General features: G+C 40.8%; 1 protein-coding gene across 2 annotated transcripts in view; it reads right to left on the bottom strand.

The window, feature by feature from the left end:
• Positions 1–13,624, bottom strand: part of cacna2d3a (calcium channel, voltage-dependent, alpha 2/delta subunit 3a) — a 776,701-nt gene that overhangs the window by 324,274 nt on the left and 438,803 nt on the right. For both annotated transcript variants that reach the window (XM_080182611.1, XM_080182617.1), the window contains exon 11: positions 12,572–12,685. In XM_080182611.1, the coding sequence (XP_080038737.1) occupies positions 12,572–12,685 (114 nt within the window). The remainder of the gene's footprint in view (positions 1–12,571; positions 12,686–13,624) is intronic.

Raw genomic sequence — 13,624 nt, 5'->3', positions numbered from 1 at the left:
TTGTCTGGAACCAAGATCAAGTTATCTCACTCCCTATCGTTCTGTGAGCTCCACGTGCCTATCCAATAACCTCTTGAAAGTTCCTAAAGTGTCCAAATCCACCTATCACAGCAGGCAGTCCATTCCACACCCCAATCATTCTCTGAGTAAAGAACCTACCTTAGACATCCCTCCCACCATCTCCCACCATAAACCTTATAGTTATGTTCCCTAGTAACAGCTACATCCACCCGAGGAAATAATCTCTGAACGTCCACTCTATCTATCCCCCTCAGCATCTTGTAAACCTCTATCAAGTTGCCTCTCATCCTCCGCCACTCCAAAGAGAAAAACCCTAGCTGCCTCAACCTTTCGTCATAAAATCTACTCTCTAAACCAGGCAGCATCCTGGTAAATCTCCTCTGCACTGTCTCCACTGCTTCCATATCCTTTTTATAGTGAGGTGACCAGAACTGCACACAATATTCCAAATGTGGTCTCACCAAGATCCTATACAGTTGCAGCATAACCCCATGGCTCTTAAACTCAAACCCCTGTTAATAACTGCTAACACACTATCGGCCTTCTTCACGGCTCTATCCACTTGAGTGGCAACCCTCAGAGATCTGTGGATATAAACCCCAAGATCTCTCTGTTCCTCCACATTCCTCAGAACCCTGCCGATGACCCTGTAATCTGCATTCAAATTTGTCGTACCAAAATGAATCACCTCGCACTTATCAGGGTTAAACTCCATTTGCTATTTTTCGGCCCAGCTCTGCAGCCTATCAATGTCTCAATTCCTTATATAAGAAGGCCAAAGTGATACTGCAGGTGTGGTCTGACCAATGCCTACTCAATTGCAGCAAGATATCTTTAATCCTGTATTCAAATCCCCTTGCGCTGAAGACCATGCAAGAAGGTAAGAATGGATATTCTTTTTCTCAACATGCTGCACAATTGAGATCAGCAAGGGGATTTCATGAGAGGCCAAGAAACGCGGGTGTGAGGAAACTTTGAAACATTTTGGTCGCACACTTCAACCCTGAGACCAGTATTTATAGACCAGTTTAAATACATATCATAGAATCCATACAGTATAGAAGGAAGCCATTCGGCCCGTCGAATCTGCATTGACCACAATCCCACCCAGGCCCTATCCCCCGAAACCCCACATAACTACCTTGCTAATCCCCCTGACGCTAGGGTCAATTTAGCATGGCCAATCAGCCTATCAAACTAACGCTGGAGGTAACCTCAATTTGTTGTCTTTGCTGCAGCGCAAGATGCCGCAGAGATGTGCCATGTGCTGCACGGTGATCTGCATGACAATAATTACCAGATCAGGGACACGTCTTTCTCTCAAAGTCAAATTGTTAAAACAGCTTAATGCTAATGCATTTTGTACACACATATCAAGCAAGTGTTAAATGCTATCTCCTAAAGGGGGAACACCTTCAACATTTTTTCTGTAGAAAGGTGGTATCAGCTAGACATGAACAGACATTGCCTGGAATTCAAACCGTTGTAAATGGTATTTTTTTAGGCATCATGTAGGCAGAGAAAGTTTGCATTAACTTAATGTTCAATTGGTTTGTCATTGTGGAATCATCAGCACATCTGTCAATGGTCGTTGTCCAGGAAAATAAGAACGTATGTTTATCTAGCATAATTCACATCCTGAGGCTTCCCCAATGTGCTTCCCAATCAATTCATTACCTTTAAGTTGTTGTCGTTGTTATTTCACAGTTAAATACACCAACCAATCTGTGCTCAGTGCACCTCACCAAAAGCAAAGAAATAAATGTTGGTTGAGGGATGAATGATGGCCAGAAGCCTGGGAAAGCTCCTTCCTCTTCATAAGAGCATAATAACGTAAGAAATAGGAGCAGGAGTAGGCCATCTAGCCCCTCGAGCCTGCCCCGCCATTCAATAAGTTCATGGCTGATCTGACAGTGGTTCAGTTCTACTTACCTGCCTGCTCCCCATAACTCTTAATTCCCTTATTAGTCAGAAATCTATTTACCTGTGACTTAAACACATTTAACAAGGTAGCCTCCACGGCTTCAATGGGCAGAAAATTCCAAAGATTCACTTTGGGATCTGGGAGAAGAAATTCCTTCTCAACTCTGTTCTAATGACACATCCACCTCATTAGACAAGTACTCAATATAAAATCTCACCCATACAATTGCACTTTTAAGCAGAGTATTCCTTAATACCGTAATGATATTTATTGATAGCAGCAATGGTAACTCTGCAATAGAATACTTGAAGGATAGTTTTATAATAATTCGAATCACATAGATGTTTCCAACATCTCAGTACTGAAGTCATTATAAAAGAATCCTGCGTAAACTGTTGCTGTTTTGCATATTTCATTAATTTGTTTTTAACAAATATTCCTCTAATATAAATCCAATTTTTGTCTTTTTGCACATCACAAGAAACAATGCGTTTATTGACTGGGATTCCAAGGTGTTTGCATTATTTGAAGGTAAATTACTAATGGGTGAAAATTTAGGCAAAAGGGAAATTAAATGCTTTGCAACCACATCCCTTGATGCCACTGAAAAAAGCCTGGAAAAGCAAAGGGCCACCTTTCCAAGGCTGTAACTCCTACCTTGATTTAAGTGTACTCTTGCTCTGATGCAATGAAAGTGAGCGCAAAAGGCAACAGTCATCTGCAGTGCTTCAAAGGTTCTCTCCAGGAAAGGATAATGTGTCCCGCAGGTAAGAGATGCTGACGTCAGGAACCGCTGAGACCAGCAAATAACCTTTATTTGCAGTCATGTACAATGAACTTGAATGACTTTAATTGACTCTGTCAGGAATTTCCCTCCATGAAGCTGGCAGCTGTGCTTTGACTGGAGGGTGGCTTTCAGCTGCAAAAGGAGCGCCTCTCTTTTAGGGCAGCGACTACACTTGCACTTCAAAATCAACTGCATCAAGGAATTCTGCCCATGTGTCTCCGCTGTACTATTGTGAACAATTAGCTTCTTTCCTTTCACGGTGCAACTTTCTTTTTTTTTATGGTCAGTTGCCAACTGCCTTGCCACATTTTAATTTCTTTAGCCAAGGCCTTTAATTTGATTTGTTTTTTAAGTGCTGATAGTTTAGTCAAATTAAGGAGACATTGCAAGATTTGGCATGCCCGTCCTTCTAATTGTGTCATGAGTCATCACAACCCCACAATTGCAAAATTAGGACTATACTCCATTGCTTCTATTTAATTTCAGTTCTTTTCAGTATTAGTGGGAGAAATTTTAAGGAGCCCACAAGAGTGGGAAAGGTAGCATGCTTAATTAGGTAGGATGCAAAATTTTGATTTCCCAACAGTGGGCTAAGATGCAGAAATAAAGGCAACAGTGTGTTTGCATCATGTCGAGAATTACACCGGCCTGTGACAGGTTTGTACTTGTAATACATTTCTATACCATAAATTCTCATTCAAATGAAACAGTTTACAATAAAGTCCTTCCTTCAAAATAAAGAGAGTGGCACATGAGAAACTTTGTGGCACGTGTTTTCATGACCATCTAAGGGTGGCATGCACCTGTAAGCTTTGTGCAGTTGAGTGCAAGGTCAATGGGCTTCTCTTGTTTAATTCTCTGGCCCAAGGGAGCAGAGCAGGAGAGTGGCAGCTTGCATGGAGGTGAGTCAATCGTGAGAATGGTTGTTGAGGGTGGAGGAATGAAAGCGAGATCCAGGGGAGGACAGAGGGTTGGGTTGAGAATGTGAAGGGATGAAGTGGGTAGGGTCTGGTTTCCTGAGTGTGGTGGTGGGGAGGAACAGACGAGAAAAGAAAATGCAGGGCCAGTGGGCTGTACCAAACCTGTCCATCTCAGGATGTTGGCTGGACTTGAAGGACTTTCACCTACAAGATTTCAATCACTCCTGCTGAGAGTGTGACTGGACAATAGCCTTCATAATACATTGAAGAGAGAGCCAGCTGAGGCTGTGCCATGTCCTGCAGAGTGGTGAGTACAACACTGGACACTAATATGAACACTCAACAAAGAGTGAACAAAAAAACACAACACTATTGCGGAAGAAACAAAGGAAATGTTCTGAATGCCCCTGCAACCATCGATTACAGGGTTCCGTAGCTAGACATGAGGCATGCCAGTATATTAAGCTCTCTGACTAAGCAAGTTGCTTAACAAATGATGCTGTTTCACATGTAAACAATATGAAACCAATGTAATGTGAAATATTTACAAGTGAATTTGAAAAAAATCTCTTTGTGCTGTCCAGTCTCATGTTAATGGCAACAGGATTAGGCTGGAAAGTTGTGACCGTGATGCAGAGCCTCCCTCTTTGACCAGGAGACTCTATAATAGGCTGCCCGTAAATGCAGTACTGGCAGCTGATGGCAGGTCTTGCCATTGAAAGCATCCCCAGCCGTTAGATCGAATGTGTTCTGCATGCATACCGTTGGCACTTAGAATTTTATTTAGAGAAAAGGCAAAAAGGGAAAGGTGAAGTGGCGTACAATTCTAGTTGCTACATCAGGAATGGCTTGCTATTGACAAAATCCCGACCACTCTGTTAATTTGGCAGTATTTCTACTGGTGAACATCCAACATTAGACAATAATGGCTGTCAGAGAAATCAAAGCATTCATGGTGGAAGGCTATCTACAATCAGAATGACTTATTGAACCTAAAGCCCGAAAGCCAGCTCTATCAGCTTGTGGCAGGGTTTCTACAACACATCAGTCTTTCAAACTGCATTTTAACAACACTCAAACGAACCTGCTCCAGTATTGATGCCCATCTTTCTTTCTTATCCCAAAATCTAGTGCTTCATTTGCTGAACTTAACAAAAATTATTCTTTATAAAGCCCCTGACATTTGCCAGAGGACAAATCAACTCTACTGAGGACTCCACAATGGATTAAAGATGTTGCCACCTTTTCACTGTTCCTATTGATTGTAAACACTCAAGCAGACAATGGCTGCGACAATGACTGCACTTTCTTTTGAACAAAGCTTAAAACCACCCATTAAATGATGTGGAGTCAATTATTTTTAGTGCCAGTAGGACAATGGGTTGTGACTGTACCAGGGAAAACATAAAATTCTTTCAGCTTCTCTACATTCAAGGATTGGCACCTTTTCAATTATGCAGATGACAGAAGTGTTTTTTTTATAACACCACAGAAATATAGTTATTTTTGTATTATTGTAATAAAGTGGGTTCCACCAAGTAGATTAACATAATGGCAACATTGCAGCTTTACCAGAAGAGTCATCTCATTCAAACGGCCGGTTTTAAGCGTTAATTCTTCTCAGTGGATCAATATTGTTGGCATTCAGTTGAGTAAGTACTTTGGGATAATGAGATGTTTCATTTTAAATGGTTTTAAAATTCTCAGAATCTGTTCTTCTTATTGGCAAATAACTGATCAAGACCTGGCTTTTGAAGAAGTAGAGATATGCTAATTGTTAGCAAACCATCTGCTGGGGTATCATATACACGCCAATTACTCGAGTATAATTTTATATGTACATAATAGTTACATTAAAATATGCTTAGGCTGTAATACAATTAAAGGGATTTGATAAGGTTACGCTGAATGTAATATTGTGGGGAAATAAAAGTTTGCATTTTTAAACAGCAGTTAATACTTGTTATGTTTTGGAAGTTTACCAAAAGGCAAGCTTGTGCATAAAACATATGACTGGCCAGAAGGTTACATGAAATCAATCTGGTCAGCAGTCAATGTACAGAGGGGAAAATAAAAGGTTTGCTTTAATATCTCCCCCAGGACATCCTGAAGTACTTCATTTCCACTGAATTGCCATTGAAGTGCAATGCCTATTGTGGTGCAGGGAAATGTGGCAGTCAATCTGTGTACTACAAAACCCACAAACACAATGATGAATGATCAATTAACCTGTTTTTGAGGGTGTTGGTTGAGACAAAGCACCTGAGAAACTCTCTTGTATTTTTTTCAGATTATGCAGTTCAATCTTTTACAAATCACTTAGAATGTGTGACAATCATTTTACATCACATCTGGAAGATTTGATTTGATTTGATTTATTATTGTCACGTATTAGTGACAATAGTATTAGTGAAAAGTATTGTTTCTTGCGCACTGTACAAAGCATACTGTTAGAGAAGGAAACAAGAGGAAGCAGAACATAACGAGGATGTAGAGAAAGATCAACTTAATGCAAGGAAGGTCCATTCAAAAGTCTGACAGCAGCAAGGAAGAAGCTATTCTTGAGTCGGTTGGTACATGGTCTCAGACTCAGAACTCAAACAGTTGTGTGATTTGAACTTATGACCTTTTGACCTAAAGGTGAGTGGGTTACGAATTGAATCAAACAGCTATAGCAATACAAATAGCCAGCAAACTGTGAAGGTTTTTGAAAATAAGCAATTGAAACAGAAATGGTTATGTGCTTTGTGCTAATGGCTTGTTATCAAAAAGTCACAACTTATTTTGCTCCAGAATGCTTTTCAAAAACATATCAATAAGACCAAGATCTGCTTGGATTTTTGTGAATGGCTCATCTGAATGTGTTTCAGCTCATAACTCACTTCACCTCGCCTGTTAGATCTGATTGTGCGACCATACTTGAATTATTATGTTGTGAGTTCTGCTGGAGCTGTGCAGTTTGTCACTGTCTATCATAACAGTCTACTAAAGAAAGTCAAAGTTTTTATATTCACATGACATAAGGGCACAATGGTTATCACTGCTGCCTCACAGGGCCAGGGACCTGGTTTCAATTCTGGCCTTGATTGATTGTCTCTGTGGAGTTTGAACATTCTCCCTGTGTCTGTGCGGATTTCCTCTGGGCGCTCCAATTTCCTCCCACAGGCCAAAGATGTGCAGATTAGATGGATTGGCCATGCCAGATTGCCACTTAGTGTCCCAAGTTGTGTGGGTAAAGTGGATTAGGGGTTTTGGGGATTGTGTGGGCAGGGGCCTGGGTGAGATGTATGGGACTGGGTAGGGGTGCTGTGTCGGTGCAGACTCGATGGACCAAAGGGCCTCCATCTGCACTGCAGGGATTCTATGATAATGACTGAAGCAGTCCTCAGGTGACAATTGCTTCTCAGGATGAGGGTGACATTAAAAATTAGCCATTTCATATTTTGTAATGCGCAGTTGCCCTATAAGTCATATAAAACAGGAGAAATATTTAAATTGTTCATAAATAAATATGGTCATAATGAGGAAAACAGAAATAATCACTGAATCTGGCTAAATATATTTGAATATTAAATTTGTAGCTAGAATTTGATTTCAGACATTATTTATTTATACAGCAGTAATCCATTTTTATCTCTGCTGAAAACGCAATATATATTTTATAAATGTGTTCAGACATGAGAAATTTTATGTGTAGGTTTTGATAATGTACAGCACTCCGTACAATGTGTTAATTTTGTTTTAATGTAATTTCCCTTCTGTTACAATATAAGCAAGAAAAGCAAAGCAAAGATAATATTTGTTAAGAAATTATTAATTGAATGTAGATGCCAGATATGTATCTGTTGTGGTGGTTTTTCTACAAACTGCCGCAAAATTTACTCAATGGAAATTCAGTCTGAAGCAGATGATGTTCTCAACTGGTGTGATTTTTCACTGATTTTAAAATAGAAGCCAAGTTTTATTAGTTTTTGTTCATTTCAGCTCTATATTGGGTGAATTGTGACTTAGAAAGAATGAACATGCACTTATATAGCACCTTTCATGAACACAAACAATTCCAGAGTACTTTTCAGCCAATAAAATGCTTTTGAAGAGTAACCACTCTAATGCAAGGAAATATCACTACCACACTGTGTGCAAGATTCAACAAACAGCTCTCAGATAAATAACCAGAGAGTCTGTTTTAGTGAGGTTGGTTGCGGGATAAATGTTCACCAGGTCACTAGGAGAATTATTATTTAACTAATACCCAGGGAGCTTTTGCATCCACTTGCAGCGCAGGGCAGGGCAGGCAGGGCAGGGTGGGACAGACAGAGCAGGGCAGACAGGGCAGGGTGGAGCACACAGGGCAGAGTGGGGCACACAGGGTGGGGGCTTCCATTTTCAACAACTGTAGCAACTTCAACTTATAAACTTTTCAGGTGGTAAAACGGCCTGTGTTATCACATAAAATGTGACACTGAGTCAAAGAAGGAGTTTTAAAGCAGGTGTCTAAGACTTGGTGACAACAGATAGATTTTATGAAGCATCATAAAGGATGAAAAAGAGAACTTTAGACAGAGAGATTGAGAGAGAAAATTCCAGTTCTTACGGCCTGAGGCACTGAAGGCACAGAAGTCAATGGAGGATTTAACAAAATCAGGAATGTTCGAGAGGCCAAAATTGGAGGAACGCAGATGTTACAGGTTTTTGGGATTGGAGGATATTACAAATATTGGGATGGACATGTTCATGGAGGAATTTTGAATTTTGAAAAGAAAGATGAGAATTTTGAAATCAAGGGATTGTTTAATTGAGAGCCTATGTAGTAAGTACAAGGATGACAGGTCAATGTGACTTGGTATGAGTTAGGACCACACACAGAAGAGTATTGGATGATTTCAAGTTTACAAAGTGTAGGTTGTGGGAGGCAGGTCAAGTGTGCATTGGAATAACTAGATCTGGAGAAAATAAATGCACGGAAGAGGGTTTGACCAGCAGATGAGCTGAGACGGGACAAAGTTGAGGATCTTATGAAGGGGAAATTAACCGATAGCGCAGATATGTGGTTGAAAACATGACATAGCGGTTGTGAACAGTCTGGTTCATAGTTAGATAGCTGCCAGAGAGAAATGAAGTCAGTGATGTGTGAGCAGGGTTTGTGAAGGGGACCAAAGGCAGAGGCTTCAATTTTTACAAGACTTTCGACAAAGTCCCACGTAAGAGATTAGCGTGTAAAATTAAAGCACGTGGGATTGGTGGTAACGTATTGCGATGGATAGAAAACTGGTTGGCAGACAGGAAACAAAGAGTTGGAATAAATGGGAAATTTTCCAAATGGCAGGCAGTGACTACCAGGGTACCACAGGGATTGGTGCTAGGATACCAGCTATTCACAATATGTATTAATAATTTAGATGAGGGAACTAAATGTTCCCAAATTTACAGATGACACAAAGTTGGGTTGGAGGGTGAGCTGTGAGGGGGCTGCTGAGATGCTTCAGTGTGATTTGGACAAGCTGAGTGAGTGGGCAAATGCATGGCAGATGCAACATAATGTGGATAAATGTGAGGTTATCCACTTGGTAGCAAAAATAGGAAGACAGATTATCATTTGAATAGATATAAATTAAGAGAGGGGGATCTGCAACATGACCCACGTATCCTCATGCACCATTTGCTGAAGGTAAGCAAGCAGGTGCAGCTGGCCGTAAAGAAGGCCTTCATAGCGCAGGGATTTAAATATAGGAGCAGGGGTGTCTTGCTGTAATTCTACAGGGCCTTGGTTAGGCCATATCTGGAATATTGTGTGCAGTTTTGATATCCTTATCTGAGGAAGGATGATATAGCTACAGAAGGAATGGCTGGGGCAGCCAAGTGGCACAGTGATTAGCACTGCTGCGTCATGGCGCCAGAGACCCAGGTTTGATGCCCGGTTTGGGTCACTGTCTGTGTGGAGTTTGCACATTCTCCCCATGTCTGCGTGGGTTTTTTCTGGGTGCTCCAGTTTCCTCCCACAGTCCAAGAATGTGCGGGTTAGGTGGATTGACCATGCTAAATTGCTCCTCAGTGACAGAGAGACTAGCTAGGGTAAATGCGTGGGATTATAGGGATCGGGCCAGGGTGGGATTGTGGTTGGTGTAGACTTGATGGGCTGAATGGTCTCCTTCTGCACTGTAGGATTATATGATTCTATGAGAAGGAGTAGACAAAAGGTTTACCAGAGTGATTCTTGAGCTGGTGGGATTGACATATGAGAAGAGGTTGAATCGATTAGGATTATATTCGCTGGAGTTTAGAAGAATGAGGGAGAATCTCATAGAGACCTATAAAATTCAAACAGACTTAGACAATGTAGATACAGGATGGATGTTCATGATGGTGGGGGTGTCCAGAACAAGGGATCACAGTCTATGGATGTGGGGTAAATCTTTTAGGACCGAGATTAGGAGAAATCTTTTCACCTGGAGAGTGGTAAGCCTGTGGAATTTGCTACCACAAAAAGTAGTTGAGACCAAAACATTGTATGTTTTCAAGAAGGGGCTAGACGCAGAGCTTGGGGTGAAGGGGATCAAAGAATATGGGGGAGGGTGAGATCAGGCTACTGAGCTAGATGATCAGTTATGATTGTAATGAATGGTGGAGCAGGCTCGAAGGGCCGAATGGCCTACTCCTGGTCCTATTTTCTATGTTTCCCAATATTTAGTGAGAGAGATGTACTACTCTTCAAGCAATGGATATTGAAAAAACAGTCTGTCACAGAACACAGAGGTCTGAGCACGTGCAATTGCGCCTCTGCTGTGATCAACCAGCTTTTGGTTGAGTTAGGCCCTGCCCACTCTCCCTGCTGGCAAGAAACTGGTTTGGCATCTTTGTTTTTGCCAGAGTTATTAAGTAAGATACAATTTTTAAGTCATCCAAAAAAAATTTCTACCATTTTCATGCCTGTTTGGCAATTAGAATTTTCTTGGTAAGATCACCTCCAACATCTCCAACAATGCAGCAACCTCTCGGTCTTTCACAAAAGCCTACATTATGCATTCAAGTGTTTGTAATAAAGCTAAAACTCATCAGTTTTTGTTTCAAAGGCAAAATGGTTAGCAATGAGCCAAAGCTGACAATCATACTGTTCATTCACAGCTGAGCCCTGTTCACTCCATGAAGCTAAATTTCCTATGATCTAATTCCCTTCTTTGTGACATCTTTAGATGAGGGATAGACCATAAGACCATAAGACATAGGAGCAGAATTAGGCCACTCAGCCCATTGAGTCTGCTCTGCCATGCAATCATGGCTGATATTTTTCTCATCCCCATACTCCTGCCTTTTCCCCATAACCCCTGATCCCCTTGTTATTTAATAACCTTTCTATCTCTGTCTTAAAGACACTCAGTGACCTGGCCTCCACAGCCTTCTGCGGCAAAGAGTTTCGCAGATTCACCACTCTCTGGCTGAAGAAATTCATCCTCATCTCTGCTTTAAAGGATTAGCCCTTTAGCCTAAAGTTGTGTCCTCTGGTTCTAGTTTTTCCTACTAGTGGAAACATCCTGTCCACACCCACTCTACCCAGGCCTCGCAGTGTCTTGTAAGTTTCAATAAGAGCCCCCCTCATGAATATGACAAGAATCTAATAGTAACCCTGTTTTTAGCTGTCTATTCCATCTAAGATTGACTGATTTTCCTAATGTGCTTTCCTAGACCCATCCATGAGTCGGACAATCAGAGGTAGTCATTTTCTCAAAGCTGTTAAGTTTCAGAAACACAAGAATGATGACCATCAATAACACTCATCCATCAAAATAAACCAGATTTGTCATCTGTAATTTCCTTATAGTTAGTAGCTATTAGGTGAGTTTGACTGATTTTACTTTGGGTCGTTGTTAGGGGCTTAATTGAAGGTTACCATGATGTGTGAGTTGTCTGGAGATAATGAGGAACCAGGAGAGAGGATGGAAGTATTACGATTAGGACAGAAGTCGAGCTGTTGACTAGGGTTTGTTAAATGGGATGGGAGGAAGGCTGTTCGTGGAACTGAAGGTTGGTGGCATGGTGGCATAGTGGTTAGCACTGCTGCATCACAGTGACAGGGACCCGGGTTCAATTCCAGCTTCAGGTAACTATCTGTGTGGAGTTTGCACATTCTCCCCATCCTTGCGTGGGTTTCCTCTGGGTGCTCCAGTTTCCTCCCACATGCAAAGATGTGCAGGTTAGGTTAATTAGCCATGATAAATTGACCTTAATGTCAGGGGGGATTAGCAGGGTAAATGTATGGGGTTACAGGAATAGAGCCTGGGTGGGAATGTGGTCGGTACAGACTTGACAGGCTGAATAGCCTTCTTCTGTGCTGTAGGGATTCTATGAATGGAAGTCCATATATAAATTCATAGATATGTCATCAAGGGTCAACCTGAAGAAGACATATGCTGGAATGTACCAAAAAATGTTATCACCTTGTTTTCTTTACATCTGAGTGAGTAAATTGCTGGATTTACAAATATTCATATTTCCCAATAGGAAAACAGCTTTACAGCAGTTTATGGAGTGTGAAACTCACCATTGGTACAGGAACACCCTCAATGATCAAGTGAGATTAAACATATGTCAGCCAAAAATCCAACAAAGTAAACCAAGTTGCACCAATTAGTTTGATCAATGCCCAATATTTTGATTGGCTTGTGATTCTCATGAACAAAGAGAGAGAATGTTGATTATGATTTGAACATTTGGAACATACAGTTTGTAGCGCTGTGGCAACATTGATACGTGTGTGTATTCTGTTCTGTAGAACACTGCTGCATGCTTTAATGTTTTGACCCTACATGAGTAAAGGAGCTAAACTATGAATTGCTTGAAACCAAGAAGTTCTGCCCCCCATTTCAAGAAATTTTATGACGATAACAGAAGGCTAAAATAGGATGTAAAACATTCACAGCTTACCTTTCGATCTGGCCAGTTGTATTTTGCAAATATTGTATCATAAGTATCCACGGCTCCATCAGTAACCAGCATAATAGCCTGACTGCAGATGCTTCCTTGACCTGTGTTGTTAAACTGGGAAAAGCAATACAGGAAGAGAGAGTATTGTCAGAATAATTATTTCTTCTGTGAAGAAATCAAGTCAAAATTTAAGATGCACCACCATCTGCATAAAATTTTCCTCACTTATAGATTGAACACATATTTAACAACCCACATCCAGGGTGCTTCTTGTGTCTTTCTTTGCTTTATGTGAGTTTGAACAGGTTATATTTACTACATTGATAATAATAGGGGAGTAAAGAATCGAGATGAATGTCTCTCTTGTGCCTGCTGTTTACTCTGGGATTTGTCATGAAGCCTCTTTTTCTTTGTTGCGGCTGTCATTATTTATTCTGAAAGGGATGAAGCAGACTTCTTAAAAATCGATTTTTATTCACAAGTAAGTTTTATCTTTTAAAGTCACTAATTCCCTGTGAGCATTGTAACTATTGATCTGCCAGCATTATCAGAAGATGGAGTTTGACATAGCTGTGAGGTGATTAATAAGGAAAATCCAAAGGTCCCTTAGGCTGAACAATTACTTCCTGTCATTTGCTTTTCAGGATTCACTATAAGATATGGAAAGCTTTATTATCTTGTGATATATGACAAAAGCATGCTAGCTAGTACCCCAGAATGCATTATTTTTCTGCCAATGTGTGAAATTCATAATTGAAAAATACAGTCAAGCCCAAGTCTTCCCTAACCACTCTCTACTTAGGTCCTTTCCACCTTAATTAGTGAATAACGCTAAGGAAATAGGACTGCAGCTGATTGGCTCACCTCTCTGTTTAGCTTAGGAAAGCTAGAATTCCATTTAATCATATACTAAAGTTGGATTTGATTTCATGACCTCTGGTCCAATATCATAACTACGAGACTTAATAAAATGTATTTGTTCATGGGATGTGGGCATTGTTGGCATTTATTGCCCATCCCTCGCTGTTCTTGAGAAAGTGATGTTGAGGTGCC

This window comes from Carcharhinus amblyrhynchos, chromosome 3, assembly GCF_965287045.1.
Source record: "Carcharhinus amblyrhynchos chromosome 3, sCarAmb.v2.hapA, whole genome shotgun sequence".
Lineage (NCBI taxonomy): Eukaryota > Metazoa > Chordata > Chondrichthyes > Carcharhiniformes > Carcharhinidae > Carcharhinus > Carcharhinus amblyrhynchos.
This window is presented reverse-complemented; position numbering and strand designations above follow the sequence as displayed.